Raw genomic sequence first — 20,769 nt, forward strand, 5'->3', positions numbered from 1 at the left:
TTCTGGTATTCTCTGCTTTCAGCCAAGATCCATCAGACAGCAGCAATTATATCCCTCATTCCATGGCCTCTTCTGAATCAGGCTTGAACCTATGAAAGTTCTCTGTTAATGTATGCTTGCAGCCATTTCTTTATTACCTTTAGTAAAACTTTACTTGCATGGGAGATCCAAGAGATTGTCCGATGATTTCCACATTCCGTTGGGTCACCTCTCTTTGGAATGGGCATAAATACAGATCTCGTCCAATCAGTTGGCCAGATAGTTGTCTTCCAAATTTCTTGGCATAGATGAGTGAGTGCCTTCAGTGCCTCCTCCTCACTTTCTTGAAATATTTCAATTTTTATTCCATCAATTCTTGGTGCCTTGTTCTTTGCCAATTCCTTAAACGCACCTTGCACTTCTTCCTTCAGTATCATCAGGATTATAAAGGGCAAAATATCTTGGTTCTTTAACCTAGTTTGTGGATTTAGGCAACAGTACCCACTAGAGGTCCTTTCTGAGCTCCAAGCAGGCCTGCATTCTAATTAGGATGTCTGAGGAAGGTTCCATCCCAAGAGGTTTGACAATACTCTATCAGGACCTTTTATTTAATTGCTGTTGTTGTTAAGTTCCATCAAGTCAGTTCTCATTCTTAGTAACCCTGTATCAGGCTTACAAGGAGTGACTAGTGAGTTTGAACTGCTGACCTTGTAGTTCAAACTGAGCTACAGCGCCAAGCAAGGATTCCTACTGCCATAATAATTGTTGTTGTTGTTAATTGCCATCTGTTCAATTCTGACACATAATGACCCTTTATAGGTCTCCACGGAGCAGTCGTAATGTTGTTGTTGTTGTTAAGTGCCACTGAGTCAGTTCTGACCCATACCAACCCTAAACAGGGTTTCCAAGGAGCAGCTAATGAGCTTCAAACACCAACCTTGCAGTTACAAACCAACTTTAAACAACCACCGAACCTCACTGACATAAGATAAACTTTTTTTTTGCTCTTAAGTCTCTGAGTAAGCTAAGCAAGTCTTCTGATCTTGGCTAAGCTTGATGGGACAGTTTATTTGATGTTAGTTGGGGCCGACTGACATGTCGAGTAATTTGAATGCTATTAGTTGATCTAGGATGGCTTCACTAGGATGACTGGCACTACAACAAGTGATTTGGCATCCTCCGGCAGGTTATCCCGGGCCTGTTCTTGTCATAGCGGTAGGATTTCAAGAAAGAATGGAAGCAAAGAAGGACTTCAGGCTGAGACTCAAAAATGACATGCCATCACTTCCACCACATATTGTTGGCCAAAGAAAGTCCTAAGGTAGCTTGGGTTCAAAGGCGGGGAAATAGATTCAACTTCTTCATGGGAAGAGCTGAAAAGTCACGTTACAAAAGAGCACAAATACAGAGTTGTTGTTGTTGCTAGGAGCCATTGAGTCCATACCAACTCATAGTGACCCTATGTACAACAGAATGAAACACTACCTATCCAAGGCAAACCTCACAATTGTTGCCATACTTGAGCTCATTCATGCTGGCACTTTGCCAATCCATCTCTTTAGAGGTTGCCCTCTTTTTCTCTGACCCTCCACCTTACCATACTTGAAAACCTTCTCCAGTGACTGGGCCCTCTTGACAATATGTCCGAAGTATAAGAAATGAAGTTTGGCCATCCTGGCCTCCAAGGAGCACTCTGGCTGCACTTCTTCCAAAATGGATCTGTTGGTTCTTTGGTAGCCCATGGCACTTTCAATATTCTCCTCCAACACCATACCTCAAAAGCATCAATTCTTCTACGGTCTTCCTTATTCACTGTCCAGCTTTCAGGTGCATATGAGATTATTAAAAATACCATGTTTTAGGTCAGGTGCACCTTAGTCCACAAACTGACATCTTTGCTCTTCAACGCTTTAAAAAGGTCTTGTGCAGCAGATTTGCCTAATTCAATACGTCTTTTAATTTCTTAACTGCTGCTTCCATGAGTGTTGATCCAAGAATAATGATAAGAATGTTGTTTATTGGTACAGTGGTGAGAATTTTTGTTTTCTTTATATTGAGATGCAATCCAATCGAAGGCTGTGCTCTCTGATCTTCATCAGTAAGTATTTTAAGTCCTCTTCACTTTCAGCAAGCAAGGTTGTAACATCTGCATATTGCAGATTGTTAATGAGTCTTCCTCCAATCCTGACGCCACATTTTTCTTCATAAAACCCAGCATTTTGGTTTATTTGCTCAGCATACAGATTGAATAAGTATGGTGAAACCACCCTGTGGTATTTCTTAATTTTAAACCATTCAGTGTTCCCATGTTCTTTTTGAACAACTGCCTCTTGGTCCAGGTACAGATTCCTCATGAGCACAATTAAGTGTTCCAGAATACTCATACTTTGCAATGTTGTCCCTCGTTTGGACATCATACTGATAGATTGAACTTCAAACTGAAAAAGAGGGAGACCCTCCCCCAATGATATGGATTGGCACAGTGGCAGCAGCAATAGTTTCAAGCATAGCAATAATTGTGAGGTTATCACAGGACTGGGCAGTGTTTCATTCTGTTGTGCATGGGTCACTATGAGTCAGTGCCTACTCAGTCATTATGAGTTGGCGCCCAACAAAAATAACACTGGTTCTGATTCATAGTAACTCTGTATAGGGTTTCTGAGTAACAGTTGGTGAGATTGAACCACTGACCTGCTTATCATACAGCACTATATTAGGGCTCAATATATATAAGGGTGAGGCAAAAATTATCCACATGCTTACTAGAATTTATTTTAATCAACTTTTAGAAAAGACAAATACATCATTTTTCAACATAATCTCCTTGATTTTCAATATACTTTATCCATCTGTCAATGAGCTTTCACATTTCCTTATTAGAAAATATTTTAGTCTCAGCAGTGAACCATAAATGCATAAATATCTTCATCAGAGGTGAGTCTTCATCCTCTGATGAAAGGTTGCTCTCAGGGAACCAAATAGGTGAAAATCCGAGGGAGCAAGATCAGGACTATAAGCAGGATGCTTTATCACTTGAAAACAAGGATTTTGCAGTGTCAACAGTATGGGCATAGCTGTGTGGACATGCATTGTGATGCAAGATCTTAAAGCCCTTGGATAGCAAGTCCTCTGCTTTTAATCCAAAATTTAGGCTTCAGTTCTTCAATGAGCATCTCACTGTATTGAGCACTGTTGATTGTTGAACCTTTTTCCTAATAGTGTCTCAATACTGGTCCTTGAGAATATAGGAAACTATTAGCATCAATTTTCCATCTAATGGTTAACTTTTGAACTTTTCTTTGGTCAGTGATTAAGGATGTTTCTATTATATACTCAGATGATGTTTACTCTCAGGCTTGTAGTGATGTATCCATGTCTCGTCACCAGTAATGATTTTTTTTTAAAAAAGAACTTTTCCTTTCTTCCAGTGTTGGTCCAAATTTTGTTTACAGATGTCCAAACGCGTCTACTTATGTTGTTCTGAGAATTGTTTCATTACCCATCTTGCACAAACATTTTGGAACCCAAGTCTGTCATGGATTATTTCATAGGCAGAGCCATGGCTGATTTGCAAATGATTTTCCCATAATCCATTATCACTTATCTATTCAACACAATCATTTCATGTGCACACTCAATGTTGTTATCAGCCATGGATGTGGACAAATATTTTAATATAACCAGAGTGCAGATAATTTTTAACTCAACCTCTTATAATGAGTCCTGGTGTGGCACTGTGGGATAAGCTCTGGACTGTTAATTATATATATATACACACACACATATATGAAGTCCTTGTGTGGCACTGTGGATTAATGTGCTGGACTGCTAAAACAGCTTGAACCACAAGGTCAGTTCAACCTCACCAGCCGCTTCTCAGAAACCCTATACAGGGTTACTATGTGTCAGAACTGACTTGGCAGCACTTAACAACAACAACAATACATATGTATGTACATACATACATAATATATACATGTATATATCCAAAGTACTAGAGATGAAAGGAAGTCCTGATGTGGTGCTATGGGTTAATGCACTGGACTTCAAGGTTGGTTGGAATTACAAGATCGGTGGTTCAAATTCACAAGCTGCTCCTCAGAAACCCTACACCGGGTCACTATGAGTTGGAACCAACTCGATAGGAATTAACCAGAACAATAACAGAGATGTAATATCATCCTTCTAGCTTCTAAGAGGCATTCAAATCCAAGACTGGTTTGTTTGTTCTTCTGTCAATCCATGGCATTTTCAATATTCTTCCCCGAAACCATAATTCAAATGCATCGATCTGTTCTACTATGGAGTCCTTGTGTGGTGCTATAGGATAAGTACTGGACTGCAAGGTCAATGATTCAAACTCATCAGCTGCTTCTTGGAAACCCTATAACAGGGTGACTCTGAGTTGGAATTGACTAGACTGTGCTTAACAACAACATTCTTCTACTATCTTCTTCATTCACTGTTCAACTTTCACATGCATATGAAGCAAGTGATAATTTCCTGGTTTGGGTCAGGTGCACCTTAGTCCTCAAGTAACATATTGGTTTTTTTGACACTTTAAAGAGGTTTTTTTTTGCTGAAAATTACTTAATGAAATACATCTTTAGCTTTGAATATATCTTGACTGCAGCTTCCATGAGCAGTGATTGTGGATCCAAGAAAATGAAGTCTTTGACAACTTCAATCTCTTCTCCTTTTATCAGAATGCTATTTATTGGTCCTTTTGTGAGGATTTTCATGATAAGTGTATATATGTTGCTGTTATTGTTCAGTGCTAGCAAGTTCGTTCTGACTCATAGCAACACTGTATAGGAGTTTACAAAGAGCAGCTGGTGGGTTTGAACCACTCACCTTGTGCTTCAAACTGACCTTGTGGTCCAGTGCATTATCTCACAGCACCATATCAAGATTCTAATATATATATTTTGTTGTTGTTGTTGTTAAGTGCCTTCGAATCAGTTTCGACTTATAACAACAATAGGGTTTCCAAGGAGCAGCTGGTCAGCTTGAATCGTCAAGTCTGTGGTTCAAACTGACTTTTCAGTCAGTCAGTGCATTAACCCACAGCACCAAACCAGGACTCCATATATATATATATATTGTTTGTGTGTGTGTGTATACACTTGCACATCAATGTGTGTATGTTGTTGTTAGGTGCCATCAAGCAGTACCAACCCATAGCGACCTTATTTACAGCAGAACAAACCACTGCCCGATCCTGGGCCAACCTCACTATTGTTGCCCTGCTTGAGTCCATCGATGCTGCCACTTGGCCAATCTATCTTGTTGGGGGTCTTCCTCTTTTTCCCTGACCCTCCACCTCACCAAACATGATATCCTTCTCTAGCAACTGGACCCTTCTGACAATATGTCCAAAGTATGAGAGATGAAGTTTGGCCATCTTGGCCTCCTAGGAGCACTCTGGCTACACTTCTTCCAAAATGGATCTATTGGTTCTTTTGGCAGACCATGGCACTTTGATTATTCTCCTCCAACACTATAACTCAAAAGCATCAATTCTTCTATGGCCTTCCTTATTCATTGTCCAGCTTTTGCATGCATATGAGATTATTGAATATACCATGGCTTGGGTCAGGCACACCTTAGTTCTCAAGCTGACATCTTGTGCAGCGGATTTACCCAATGCAATATATCATTTGATCTCTTGACTGCTGCTTGTGTGAGTGTTGATAGTTGACCCAAGAAGAATGGAGTCCTTGATAACTTCAATCTTTTCTCTGTTGATAAGAATGTTGTTTATATATGTATATATACACATATACATATTTATTGTGATTTGTAAGGAGCTCTGGTAGTGAAGTGGTTATGAATCGGGCTGCGAGCCCCAAGTTCAGCAATTTGAAACTACCAGCTGTTCCGCGGGAGAAAGATGAGGCTTTATGCTCACATAAAGATTTACAGCCTCGGAAACCCTGTATAGGGTCGCTATGAGTTGGAACTGACTCCACAGCACATAACAACAACAACAACATTGTGATTTGTGTGGAAGTTTATAGGACAAATAAATTAGTTTTACATTCAACAATTTTGTAGTCCCGGCTTGGCATTGGACTAACCTAACCACAAGGTTGGTGGTTCAAAACTACCAGCCACTCCTTGGAAACCCTATACAGGATTTCTATCATTCAGAACCAATTCAAGGGCACTTAATAATAACATCATCATTGATTTATACACATTTTGTTTCATGACATTAACTGCAATCTGCACAATGTACCTTCCAACTTCCTCTGTGGATTCCCCATTTCCATTTGTCTTTATTTTCTTCCTATTCCAACCCTCTGAACTTTGTTTTGGGGCAAATGTATCCCTTTTGATATTATGTAGTTTATTGTTCTGAGGAGAAAGTTTCTCAGAAATTTTATTTTTCACATTGTAGGCCTCTTATCTGGTTGAATAATGATGAAGGCAGGTGGGTTAAGTTCTAGGTTTGAGATATGCCATGCCTAGAGTATGGGCATTGCAGCAATCTCAATCACATGAGTCCTGGTGTGGCACTGTAGCATAAGCACTCATGCTACATTTATAACAGAAAGATCAGTGGTTCATACCCATCAACTGCTCTACGGAAACCTTGTGCTGGGTCGCTATGAGTTAGAACTGACTTGATGGCACTTAACAGCAGCAACAACAAAATCCGACGAGTAAGTCTGGTCTTTTTTATGATTTTGAATTTTATTCTACCTTTTTTTTTTTTTTTTTTTTTTTAAATTTCTGCCTTGCTGCCCAGGACCACTTATTGTGATCCCATCAGTAGTGATAGCCAGGTACTATAGAGTTCTAGTCTCAGGCTAGTGGAAACTGTGGCTCACCTGGTCCATTATCCTTTGAATCAATTAATTTCTTGAGTTTATAATTTTATTTACTCCTCTTTGCTCTAGAAGAGGAGAGACATAGTCACAGTTTTAAGATCTCAGTCAGTACTGATAAAAATAGGACACAGATCACTGTCATTATAGACTGTTATGTTAGTATACATGGAGATATTTGTAGTACATGCAAATACGTATGTTAAAAAAATCCTCTGCTACCCCTATGTATGCTCCTATTGATCATTTTACACCTATTCAGATTGCATGTCTATTTATGTATCTACTCATAGATTATTGTTTATTATTAATGTTACTGCATAATTATTTACCTGATAATAATATTTACCTGTGTTACCTTTTACTCCTGTGCACCTCCTAATGTCTTTCTACACCTGGATTATGTGCTGACCTCCCCCGATTATATGTTACCTTTCACTTCACCGCATTTAGTACTTGACTACTCTCTAGGTAGTAATTTTCCCTCTTTTCCCCTTACATTTCTGGTAGCCATAAAATAATTTTCCTTATTGTATTTAAGCCTTTTCTTGGCTTTCTGTAACAGTAGTCTAAATAACAGAGTTGATGTAATAGACACTAGTGATTGAAAAACAGAAGAGTTGTTGGATGACATCAAAAATACCAGACAGGAAGGAAACAAAAGGGCATTATAAATGCAGGCAAGAAAGAAAAGACAAAAATGAATGTCAGAATAAACTCTGAAACTTACTCTCCAGCATAAATGCCCTAAAGCGAATGAGGAAGTCAAAGAGTTGAACAGAAAAATTTGAACAGCAACTTGAGAAGACAAAGTAAATTATTGTAATGAAATGTGTACAGCTCTGGAGTTAGGAAAGGGAAGAGCATGACCAGCCTTTCTCAAGGTGAAAGAACTGAACAAAAACTTCAAGTCTTGCCTTGAAATATTGAAGGATTATTTCTGGAAAATATTGAATGATGCAGAAAGCATCAAAAGATGAAAGGTATAAACAGAGTCACTGTATTAAAAAAAAGGAAAAAAAAAGTCAATATGCTTATGAATGCAGTTACTCAAATTTCTAACCACAATAGAACGATTCTTCATATCAAGAATCAGGTTTCTTTCTTCAGTGCGCTGGGTTGACATTGTTGCTGTTGTTGTTAGGTGCCATTGAGTCGGTACCAACACACAGAATGAAACACTGTACAGTCCTGGGCCAACCTAACAGTTGTTGCAACGCTGGAGCCCACTGATGCAGCCACTTTGCCAATCCATCTCACTAGACGTCTTCTTCTTTTTCTTGGACACTCCACCTTACCAAACTTGATATCTTCTCCAATAACTGGTCCCTCCTGACAATATGCCCAAAGGATGAGAGACAAAGTTTGACCATCCTGGCCTCCAAAGAGAACTCTGGCTGCATTTCTTCCAAAACAGATCTCTTGGTTCTTTTGGCAGCCCATGGCACTTTCAATAGTCTCCTCCAACACCATAACTCAAATGCATCAGTTCTTCTATGGTCTTCCTTATTCACTGTCCAGCTTTCACATACATATGAGGTTATTGAAAATACTATGGCTTGGGTCAGGTGCACCTTAGTCCTCAAGCTGACATCTTTGTTCTTCAACATTTTAAAAAGGTCTTGTGTAGTAGATTTGACTAATGCAATACATCGTTTGATTTCTTGACTGCTGCTTCCATGGGTATTGATAGTTGATCCAGGAAGAATGAAGTCCTTGACAACTTCAATCTTTTCTTCATTGGTAAGAATGTTGTGTATTAGTCCAGTGATGAGGATTTTTGTCATCTTTACAGTGAGATGCAATCCATACTGAAGATTGTGGTCTTAGATCTTCATCAGTAAGTATTTTAAGTACTCTTCACTTTCAGCAAGCAAGGTTTTATTATCTGCATATCACAGGTTGTTAATGAGTCTTTCTCCAATCCTGAAGCCGCATTTTTCTAAATATAACCCACCTTTTCAGATTATTTGCTCATCATACAGTTGAATAAGTACAGTGAAAGAATACCACCCTGTTGCATAACTTTCTTAATTTTAAACCATTCGAAGTTCCCATGTTCTGTTTCAACAACTGCCTCTTGGTCTATGTACAGATTCTTCATGAGCACAGTTAAGTGTTCTGGAATACTCATACTCCACAATGTTGTCCATATCTTGTCATGGTCCACACAATCTAAAACCTTTGCATAGTCAATAAATCACAGGTAAACATCTTTCTGGTATTCTCTGCTTTCAGCCAAGATCCATGTGACATCTTGTTCCACGTCCTCTTCTGAATCCAGCTTGAACCTCTGGAAGTACTCTGTCAATTGATGCTTGCAGCCATTTCTGTATTATCTTTAGTAAAACTTTACTTGAATGGGATATCAAAGATATTTTCCAATGCTTTCCACGTTCTGTTGGGTCACCTCTCTTTGGAATTGGCACAAATACAAATTTCTTCCAATCAGTTGGCCAGTTAGTTGTGTGACAGGGTGGTATTCTTTCACCATACTTATTCAACCTGTATGCTGAGCAAATAATCTGAGAAGCTGGGTTATATGAAGAAAAACATAACATCAAGACTGAAGGAAGAGTCATTACCAACCTACAATATGCAGATGCTACAACCTTGCTGGCTGAAAGTGAAGAGGACTTAAAATACTTAATGGTGAAGATCAAAGACAACAGCCTCCAGTATTGATTGCATCTCAATGTAAAAAACAAAACAAAAATCCTCACCACTGGACGAATAAACACCATTCTTATCAACAGAAAAATGACTGAAGTTGTCAAGGACTTCATTCTTCCTGGATCAACTATCAATACCCATGGATTGATATTATGTTGGGGTCCTGCCTCGACAGGGGAGTTTGGTTCACGAAGTAAGGAGATCTGGCGGCGACAGAGACAGATAAAGAATACACACAAAGATGCAAAGAGAGAAAACACGAAACACCCCACAACCAGAGTGGATGCAACACCTGCAGCAGACAGATCCTGCATTGTAAACATCATGGCTATGCAGGCAGTATGCATGCCTTGCAAACTGTAATGCCTGCCCGTAATGCATGCCCTTCAAGTCGTAATGCATGCGGGCTTCAGTCTGCGCCCCTTTTTATTTCAGGGAGGGGTTTTGCACAAAGGAAGGAGGGGATTATTAAGACAGGGTACGGAAGTGAAATATGGTTAATCGTTCAAAATAGGACACAATGGTTTACAGGAACAAATTCTGAAACATACATCACAAATTGTCTTGATAATCTAACATCCTTAATTTTCTAGAAATACAAGCACATTGCTATATAGTACTTTTTAGGTTCGAATCCCAAGGCAGAAACTCGAGGTTTCTCAAGGCTAATTAACATACCTATAGCACCTAATCTTCAGTGAGGAAAGGATTCAAAAGGTCTGGAAGGAGTCCAGCTGTTTCAGCTACTTGGCAGAGGCTTGCAGGAGGAAGGAGGACACCTAGGTTAATAGTTTGCTCCTGGGGATGATTTGAGAAGGCTGTCACTATTATTTCTTGAACAATACCCCGGAAGTCGCCAATCTACTTTGAGTGAATTCCTTGGGGGAATTTTCTCCAGAGTCTCTCAGCAAACTTGCCTTTGGAACTTTTTACAGCCTGGGCTTTAGGAGAGGTTTTTGGTTTAATATTAATATTGTACATGGATACTAAGAGCTCATGTATTAAGTAAATACCAAACATAACTGAATAACTTGATAAAGAACAGTTTTGCCATGCTTGCCCGGTGGCCAGTGTTTGTTCCTCAGATTTTGTTCCCAGAACCTTAAGCACTGCCAACACAGTGGAGACATTAAGAGAGGCACATAAGAAACCATTTTCTCAGAAGCTACAATTACTGGAGTTCGAAGCATAGAATGAATAATAAGACCAAAGAAAATTATACAGAGCTAGCCCAACAGTGAGTTCGTAAAAGCCAATGAACCCGGGACGTCCAGAGGTTACTTCCTTGGGCCCTCAAGGTCCCTGGCTAGCCATCCTGAGTGGAGCCATCATGTAGGATTTTCATCCATGACACAGGGCCTCAACACCTCAGTGATCACGGTCCCCAACAGCATTAGGCAAATCTGCTGCACAAGACCTTTTTAAAGTGATGAAGAGCAAATATGTCAGCTTGAGGACTAAGGTGCACCTGACCCAAACCATAGTATTTTCAATAACCTCATGTGTATGTGAAAGCTGGACAGTGAATAAGGAAGACTGTAGAAGAATTAATGCTTTTGAGTTACGGTGTTGGAGGAGACTATTGAAAGTGCCATCGTCTGCCAAAAGAACCAATAGATCTATGTTAGAAGAAGTGCACCAGAGTGCTCCTTGGAGGTCAGGATGGCCAAACTTCATCTCTCATACTTCAGACATATTGTCAGGAGGGACCAGTTGCTGGAGAAAAATATTATATTTGGTAAGGTGGAGGGTCAGAGAAAAAGAGGAAGACCCTAGCGAGATGGAATGGTAAAATAGCAGCATCAGTGGGCTCAAGAATGGCAACAATTGTGAGATTGGCTCAGGACCGGGCAGTGTTTCGTTCTGTTCTGCATAGGGTCCCTATGAGTCGATACTGACTTGATGGCACCCAACAACAACTTTTACTTGTTAGGATGGCACAGGAATGAGCAGTGTTTGTCTTGTCATGTGATTCGGAACTGATTCAACCTAACAATGACAACAACAGCAATTCTCTGTGAAAACAAAAAGTGGATTTAAAAATCTGAAGATTCATTACCACTCATAGATGGTTAATGTGTTCAGCTGGTAGACAAAAGACTGGAGATTTGAACCTGCCCAGAGACGCCCTTAGGAAAAAGACCTGGAAATCTATTTCTTAAAAACGTATCAGCCGTTGTAGCACAGTTTTACCCTGAAACATACAGGTCACCATGAGTTGTAGTTGACTCTAAAACAAATTGAGAATTCATCGTGTGCAGCTTGTGATTGCTTTGTATAGGAAAAATATAGGGCAAATCATGATGTCTTTTTGTTGTTGTTATGTTTTCTTTCTTTCTTTATTAAATTGGTTTTAATAGTCTGTACCAAAATTAGATGCCATATATTAGACTCAATTTCTCATTTATTCAACTGATGACCTGCTTAGAATATGAAGAATGCTTCTTAAATCTCTCAGAGGTTCCTTTGATTCTGAGTTTTGTGAGATCTTTTGCTTTCTCTGCTCAATGACTCTGAGGTAATAATTCACAAGTATGTGAGCTATAGATTGGACACTTTCAGCATGCATGATGAGTGTATATGTCTACTGTGGTACTGGAAAAGATTTATATCCATGGACTAAACCTTGTAAAGTTGACTCTCAATTAATTGCATGATATTTATTACATGTATATTATCTATGAATTGTCCCTTTCAATCATACATTGTTAAACTTGGCGTCTCTCTCCCTTTTCCTCCAGTGCATCATCTCCTCATTCTACCATTTATTTCACAACATAGTAGGGGAAGAGGTGTTGGAAATAATTACCATGTGACTTCAATATCAAATAGAATAAACATAATTAGGAAAGAAAAGATGTTTTCAGTAGTCACAGTAAAAACTAAAATCAGGCATAGCTTTTGGTAACATTTGAACAACTACTTTCCTTCATTAGCATGGGGAATCTAGAGTTGACTAAATACTTATTTATCATGGGCATCAAAATACGTTGTTGTTAGGTGCTATTGAGTCCATTCTGACTCCTAGCAAGCCTATACACAACAGTCTGAAAAACTGCCTGATCCCGTACCGTCTTCATAATTGTTGTTATCCTTGAGTCCATTGCTGCTGCCATGGTGTCAGTCCACTGTTGAAGGTCTTCCACTTTTTCAAAGACCCTCCATTTTACCAAGCATAATGTCCTTCTGCAGGGATTGGCCTTTCCTGATAATATGTCCAAAGTATGAAAGACTGTACCTCTTCCAACATAGACCTCTATGTTTTCTTGGCGGTCCATGATACTTTAAATATTCTTCTCCAACACCATAAGTCAAATGCATCAATTCTTCTACAGTTTTTCTTATTCATTGTCCAACTTTAACATGCATATGAGGCTACTGAAAATACCATGGCTTGGGTTAGGCATATCTTAGTTCTCAAACTGACATCTTCATTTTAGAACACTTCAAAGAGGTCTTTTGCAGCAGACTTGCCTAATATGATATGTAGTTTGCTTTCCTAACTGCTCTTTCATGCATGTTGATTGTGAATCCAACCAAAATGATGTTTTTCTCAACTTCAGTCTTTTCTCCATTTATCATGATGCTGTGTCCAGTTTATTGGTCCAGTGGTGAGGATTTTTGTTTTCTTTACATTGAGGTGCAATCCATCCTGAAAGTTGTGTGGTCTTTGATCTTCATTAGTAAATATTCTAAGTCCTCTTTGCTTTCAGCTAGCAAGATTATATCATCTGCATATTGCACAGTATAGTCTGTCTTCCTCCAGTCTTAATGTCGTGTTCTTCTTCATGTAATCCAGCTTCTCAATCATTTGCTCAGCATACAGATTGAATGAATATGGTGAATGAATATAGTCTTGAACACATCTTCCCTGATTTTAAACCAATCAGTATCCACTTGTTGTGATGGAAAAACTGCCTCTTGGTCCATGTGCAGGTTCCTTATGAGCATAATCAAATGTTCCAAAATATCCATTCTTTGCAGTATTTGTTATGATCCACAAAGTGAAAAGCTTTGTCTAGTCAATAAAGCACAGGTAAGCATCTTTCTGGTATTCTCTGATTTCAGCCAAGCCCCATCTGATGTTAGCAATGATATCCCTAGTTCCACTTTCTATTCTTAATCCAGCTTGAGTTTCCAGCAGTTACCTGTCAATGCACTGTTACAACTGTTTTTGAATAATGTTAAGCACAATTTTCCTTGGATGTAGTATTAATGTTATTGTTTGATGATTTCTGATTTCTGTTGGTCACCTCTTTTTGGAATGAGTGGAAATATGGATCTCTTCTAATCAGGTGGCCAGGTAGCTGTCTTTCAAGTTTCTTGCCATAAATGAGTGAATGCCTTCACTGCTGCATTAGTAAGTTGAAAGATTTCAATTTGTATTCCACCAATTCTGGTTGCTTTTTGGTCAATACCTTCAGTGTAGCTTAGACATCTTCGTTCAGGACCATTAGTTTTTGGTCATATGTTACCTCTTAAAATAGTTGGACATTGATCATTTCTTTTTGATATAGTGACTCTGTATATAGCTTCTATCTTTTGTTTCCTTTTGCATCATTCAGTATTTTGCCCATAGAATCTTTAAATATTGTAAGTCAAGGTTTGGATTTTTTCTTGTACTTCCAGTTTGAGAAATGCTCAGCATGTCCTTCCTTTAACTCTAGTTCTTCACACATTTCATTATAACACTTGACTTTGTCTACTTGTGCTGCCCTTTGAAATTTTCTGTTCAGTTCTTTGACTTTCTCATTTCTCATTTACTTTAATAACCTCATATGCATGTGAAAGCTGGACAGTGAATAAGGAAGACCGTAGAAGAATTGATGCTTTTGAGTTATGGTGTTGAAGGAGAATATTGAAAGTGCCTGGGCTGCCAAAATAACCAACAGATCCGTATTGGAAGAAGTGCAGCTAGAGTGCTCCTTGGAGGCCAGGATGGCCAAACTTCATCTTTCATACTTTGGACGTATTGTCATGAGACAATGGAGAAGGATATCATGTTTGGTAAGGTGGAGGGTCAGAGAAAAAGAGGAAGATTCCCCCAATGAGATGGATTGGCCAAGTGGCAGCATCGATGGACTCAAGCATGGCAACTGTAGTGAGGTTGTCCCAGGATCAGGCAGTGTTTCTTTCTGCTGTGCATAAGGTCGCTATGAGTCGGTACCTACTAGATGGCACCTAACAACAACAACAAATTAGTATCTCTATGCAGAAGAGCAAGTTTCAGAGTCTCTTCTGACAACTATTTTGGACTTTTCCTTTTTCATAATCTTATACTTTCTTTCTGTATGACGTTACTGATGTCATCCCATAGATCTTGTCTTGGTTACTAGTGTCTAATGCATCAAATTTGTTCTTGAGATGCTCTCTAAATTCTGGTGGGTAAAAATGTGGTCGTGATTAATTTCAACAGTGTAACATGCAGCTTTGTTCAAATATTGTCTTATTCTAGACATAAAAGGAATAGTTGAATTTTTTTGTTTGGGAGCTTGAGGGTTTTTTTGTTTTTTGTTTTTTTAAGTTGATTTCATTTGTCTTCACCAACATTAGATGCCATATATTAAACTACAATTTTCCATTAATTCAACATCAAATTATAATTTAATTTTAGTACTCTTTTTTGATTAATGGTTTGAACTCAGCTATTTATAGGACTATTAAGTACTGCCATCTGTATGTCCATTACACCATTTTATTTAAAATTAATGTTTCTTTGTATATTAGCTGTTTGTTTCAAAGAAAATTGAATCGTATCAGGATTTTTGGATTTTTTATTAAAGAATAAGTTTTGAATAATAAGACTGCTTATCTGAGATTCCTTTATGAAAATAACATCTAGGGATATGAAAATAAAGCTTTTGGGGGTTCTTTAAAACAAGTGCCATGCTTGTATGGATGGCTGTGTTGTTTTTATTATGTTCATAAATGTAAGCACAATTCTTCTTGCTGACAAATATGTACAAAATCATTGAAATTAATGCCCATACTGAAGGATAATTTTTACAATAAAATTACACAAAGATCTTGTGTTGTTATAGTAGAAATCAAGTATAGTCTTAGTGTATAGCTTTAAAAATGTAATCTTCTTTCTGTGGAACTAAATTCAAATTATCAATAGGAAAGAATAATGTTTTGAAATAGTAGATTTTTTTATTCATAATTTTAAATTCAGGCAGATTCTTTTCCAAGTAGGTATTGCAATTTAAGCTCTTATGTCAAATTTAAGGTTTGTTGCATTTTGATAAATACTTGTTTTATGGTAAAGATTAATTTTAAGTAGTTTAATTACTTACAAATGTATAAATCAACATAAAGATTGTATTATTAATATAATTTTTAATATAACCTTTCAGAGCACAGAAGCCAATGTGAACATGAGAAAAAGGACAAATGCCTTGGTTCACTCTGAATCTGTTGTTGGTAACAGAACTGAGGTGGGAAACCATTTGAATAGATCTTCCACAGTTGTTCAAGGATCTTCTGGAACCACATCACAATCTTACTTAGCTTCCAGTCCAAATCCATTCAGCAGTGCAAATGCAGCAGAAACTATATCTGCTGCAAGAGCACTTCCATCCACGCCTTCTTCCACTCCTGCAGGGACTGGGCATTCGCCTCAGCAAGTATCAGCTGGATCTGCTTCTAGCCACCATGTGTTTGGATCAAGACTGGAGAGGATTAAGACAACAGTTAACACTGTAGGGGCTTCAGGAAAGCTGTCGGTCACTCCTCCTCCTCCTTCTGCTCCACCACCTTCTGGGTCTGGCACAAGTAAAATAGACAAATATGCCCGTATTCTCTTTCCAGTCACATTTGGGGCATTTAACATGGTGTATTGGGTTGTTTATTTATCCAAGGACACGATGGAGAAGACAGAAAGTCTAATGTAGTTTGGTTGCTTCAGTAATTTCCTAAAAGTTGATGAATTTAATGTGGTTGTCTTTTTAAATGTTTTTAAAGATAAACCATTATTCTTTTCTAAAATACTAATTCTCTGTAACTTTTCCATTTAATAAATGCAAGGTACTTACTGGAATCATTATATAATTATTCAGTGAAGTGAAAGCAAATCATCTTTCTTCTCAGAAAGTTGATTTAAGTAGAGTCTATGCAGCATTCAAAATAGATGGAATACAGACCATCCTGGAAAGTTAGAACAAGGGAAATAGGGCTATTAGAGATGCATGGCGCATATTTGTGTATTGCAAATTGAAAATAGACTGTGATCGTAAATATATATATAAAATGATTAAGAAGCAGCCAGTCTAAATTTTCTAGTGATCTTGTCTTTAACAAAGACTGTCTATCTAACATAGAGGTGAGGAATGTAAAGCCCGTGAAATCATTTGGTCTGGCCCTGTAAAGGTAACCACAGTCCCAGTCTTCACATTAGGGGTGAGTTAAGTAAATGGTTGACCAAATATAGCATGCTAATTTTTAAGTTGATAATTCTGTATGGCCTGTGAATTATGTTATAAATTCTGGCAGAGAAAAGGTTCCCCACCCCTGATCAAATAGTATATACAGTAGTCTTTGGAAATCCTCTTAGCCCTAGCCAGAAACGGGCTTTTTTCTCTTAAATAACACATCAGTTAACAACAACAACAACAAAAATAATGGGAAAAACAAACACTAACCAATTGACTGAAAACTCTGATGAATGAAAAAGCAAAAATATGGCCCAGGGAAAAATGTGGGTTTTTTTTTCATATGTTGGCCAAAAAGTACTTAGCAATTATCTAGAAAATTTTGTTGTGTTGTGAGACAATGTTTAATTCATTGTGTGAATTCTTTTTTTAGTAGTTCACTCAATTATGTTTTCATTCAACACATATGAGGGCTTGGTGATACAATGATTAAGCACTCAGCTGCTAACTGAAAGGTCAGTGGTTCTAACCCACCAGCCACTCTGTGGAAGAAAGAACTAGTGATCTGCCTCTGTAAAGAGTGTAGCCTTGGAAACTCTATAGACAGTTTAACTGTCCTGGTGTGGTACTGTAGGATAAGCACTGAATTGCTAAGCACAAGGTTTGAGGTTTAAACCCATGAGTCACTCCTTAGAAACCCTATGTAGGGTAGCTATGTGACTGAATGGCACTTGACAACAACAACAACAGGATCATTATGAATTGAAAGTGGCCCACATCTGTGTTCCAGACAATACTCAAGCCCCTGTTAATTTACAAAAGTTTTCACCTTTGTTTACCACAAAAAAACAAAGCCACGGTTTTCAAGTCGACTCCAACTCATAGCAACTCTGTTGTTGTTGTTGTTATGTGCCATGGAGTCGGTTCCGACTCATAGTGACCCTGTACAGGGTTTCCGAGGCTGTAAATCTTTATAGAAGCAGAAAGCCTCATCTTTCTCCCGCGGAACAGCTGGTAGTTTCGAACTGCTGACCCTGAGGTTCGCAGCCCAATTTGTAACCACTACGCTACCAGAGCTTCTATAGCAACTCTGTAGGACAGAGTAAAATTACTCCATGGGGTATCTGAGACTGTAAATCTTCACAAGAGCAGGTAGTCTCATCATTCCCCTGCAGAGCAGATGATGAATTTGAACCACCGACCTTGTGGTTAGTAGCCCAATAGTAAAACAATCAATTCATGCTAAGGAATTAGAAATTAGAAAAGGTCTTTGCTTTCTTTAATAAAGGATATTTTAGAGTCTAATATCCTGTGTGACAGGAGAGCTGGTATAATTGATTCTGTAGCACCCATTGAAGTAAGTAAGCATTTGTGCATTTTCAGCAATTGGCTTTCAATACACAATGAAAATGTGCTACAGATTGTTCTGTACATGAAAAACAACATGCAAGTGCAAATAAAAATCTGGATACCATAAGTCTTGACAAATTGCCTGTCTCAATTTGTTCAGAACAGGAACTTTTAGAGGCTTTTCCCAATATCTACATTAGCCTGTGAGATACTGACCTTCTGGGAAGTTTTTGTGTCCATAGTTTTGTATTTCCAGTCATTTTTACATTTGTTTTTCTTGGAGTTTTGTCAGGTTTCATAACTATGGTGAGTATTTTTAAATTAAAGGAGTAGCAAAACACAGTGAAGAAAAAATCACAGCCAAGGGGCAGTGTGCTTCTGATTCTATTATGCAATTTATAAGGATTTTCATGTAGCGACTTTTCTTTTTTATTAGGTAGACTTAACAACTTAATTGAATTCCTTGCAGCTGTTTCATGCAGCTCTATCCAGGTCTGATTTTTATGTTTTTTCTAGATTTTTCTTTTATGCTTCTCTCTGCCTTGTTTGAGGGAGTTCTGGTATGACACTGTAGAATAAGCACTGGACTGTTAATCATATGGCTGGTGCTTCAAACCTACCAGCTGCTCCTTGGAAACCTTATACAGGGTGGCTGTGAGTGGGAATCCACTTGATGGCATTTAACAACAATAACCTGGCCTGGGGTTGTGTATGTGAATGTTTTCTGAGTGTTTGGGGGAAGATCATCTTAGTAATGGCCACCTTGCAAAGAGGATTTCTTAATTTTTTAAGAGAACTAATAGTCATTAATTGACATTGACTTCATCAGTTGTTGCATTGCTTTGGGATGGTTGTGTATGAGATTTGCAGAATATAAGAATGCCAAATACTAACTGTGTCATATATGAGAATTTCTTCTTATCTATGTCTCTAGGTATTCCATAGACTCAACACATTTTAAAGGTGAATAATACTTTAGAAACATTCAGTCTAAACCTCTCACTTACAAATTGTGGCAGAGAATTTGTATATACGTATGTATTTAATAAAGAGTACTTGTACCACAAAGATTATCATAAATTATTTCATTATTGTGAATAGGTTTTGGGCCATGAGGATAATGGTTGTAAGCTAAGTTTATTTTTATGACTGTATATCAGTGAGATGGCCTTATTCCTGTGGTGAAGAACACTTATCACTTGCTTAACTAATGGTGTACTCTTAAGAGATATCCCATTGACTTTAAAAAAACAAACACTATTCTTCTATAATACTTACAGATGTTAAAGGGATAAAAGGAAGTAAATTTAGATTTTAAACCAAAGATCTAGATAGACTCATATTTTTCTTACCTTTATATGTATCTGAAGAAAATTTTTTTAAAAATCAGGTAGGCAAACGAACATAAAGCAAAAAAATTAACCAAGCATTATTAATTGTTGATTTGACCAGAAAGTTTAACCATTAAATAAAAAGGACCTATTTCATTTGTACGTAGTGTTAATTACATTAATGTTTGGCTTGTTTTCCCCAAATTAATTACATCAAATTAATTCATGAATAACTTATTAATTTGGTCATCATTTCTATCTTCCCTGAAATTCAGAGGGAATTATTATTAAGTAATTTTATTTAATTAATATTAAGTAAAATACTTTTATGATGAACTCGTCAGTTTTTCACCATGAGAGAACCTCATAAGAGTAATTGTTGTTGTTTTTATATGCCATGGAATCAGTTCCGACTCATAGCAACCCTGTACAGGGTTTCCGAGGCTATACATCTTTACGGGAGCCCAAAGCCTCATCTTTCTCCAGTGGAACAGCTGGTAGTTTCGAACTGCTGACCTTGCGGTTGGCAGCCCGATTCGTAACCACTATGCTACCAGAACTCCTTTATAAGAGTAATTATGATAGTTCAAAGTCCTAGTAATATATGAAATAGAAATGATCTATTGTGTGTCTCAGAGTCCTGGTGTGGCGCTTAGGTTCAGCGCTACACTGCTAACCACAAGGTCAGTGATTCAAACCAACCAGCTGCTCTTTAGAAACCCTGTACAGGGTTTCTATGAGTCAGAACTGACTTGATGGCAGTAAAAGGCAACAACATTGTATGTCTCTGTCTCTTACAGAGGAAATACAGAATTGTTGTATTTCATACCAATATCTATATGCTCTTTCAATTCAAGCTAGCCACTAACTGCTACATAATTACTTTCAATTTCCTCCAGGCATTAATAGGTATAATAATATGTTTACATGATTAATTCACAGTTAAAAATGCCTTGCATCTGTGCATTTACATAGTACTTGGAACGATGTATCTTTTAAAATGGACTTCATGAGTCTTGAATTAGAGTAGGCAGAGAACAGATGAAAATGAGTCAGAGAGGTTTTAAGACACACTGCCATTGAATAGCTTCAGACTCATAGTTGCTGTTGTCAGGTGCCATCGAGTCAGAACCGACTCATAGTAACCCCATGCACAGCAGAACAAAACAATGTCCGATCCTGGGCCAACCTCACTACCGCTGCCACACTTGAGTCCATCAATGATGCCACCTG

General features: G+C 38.0%; 1 protein-coding gene across 3 annotated transcripts in view; it reads left to right on the plus strand.

Moving 5' to 3' along the window:
• Positions 1–16,795, plus strand: part of GABRA4 (gamma-aminobutyric acid (GABA) A receptor, alpha 4) — a 171,726-nt gene extending 154,931 nt beyond the window's left edge. The window contains exon 9 of one of the 3 annotated variants that reach the window (XM_006872682.1): positions 15,842–16,795. In XM_006872682.1, the coding sequence (XP_006872744.1) occupies positions 15,842–16,378 (537 nt within the window). In that variant the 3' untranslated portion in view covers positions 16,379–16,795. The remainder of the gene's footprint in view (positions 1–15,841) is intronic. The other 2 variants (XM_006872683.1, XM_006872684.1) reach the window with 2 other exon arrangements.
• The last annotated feature ends 3,974 nt before the right edge of the window (positions 16,796–20,769 follow it).

Source organism: Chrysochloris asiatica, unplaced genomic scaffold, assembly GCF_000296735.1.
Source record: "Chrysochloris asiatica unplaced genomic scaffold, ChrAsi1.0 scaffold00209, whole genome shotgun sequence".
Lineage (NCBI taxonomy): Eukaryota > Metazoa > Chordata > Mammalia > Afrosoricida > Chrysochloridae > Chrysochloris > Chrysochloris asiatica.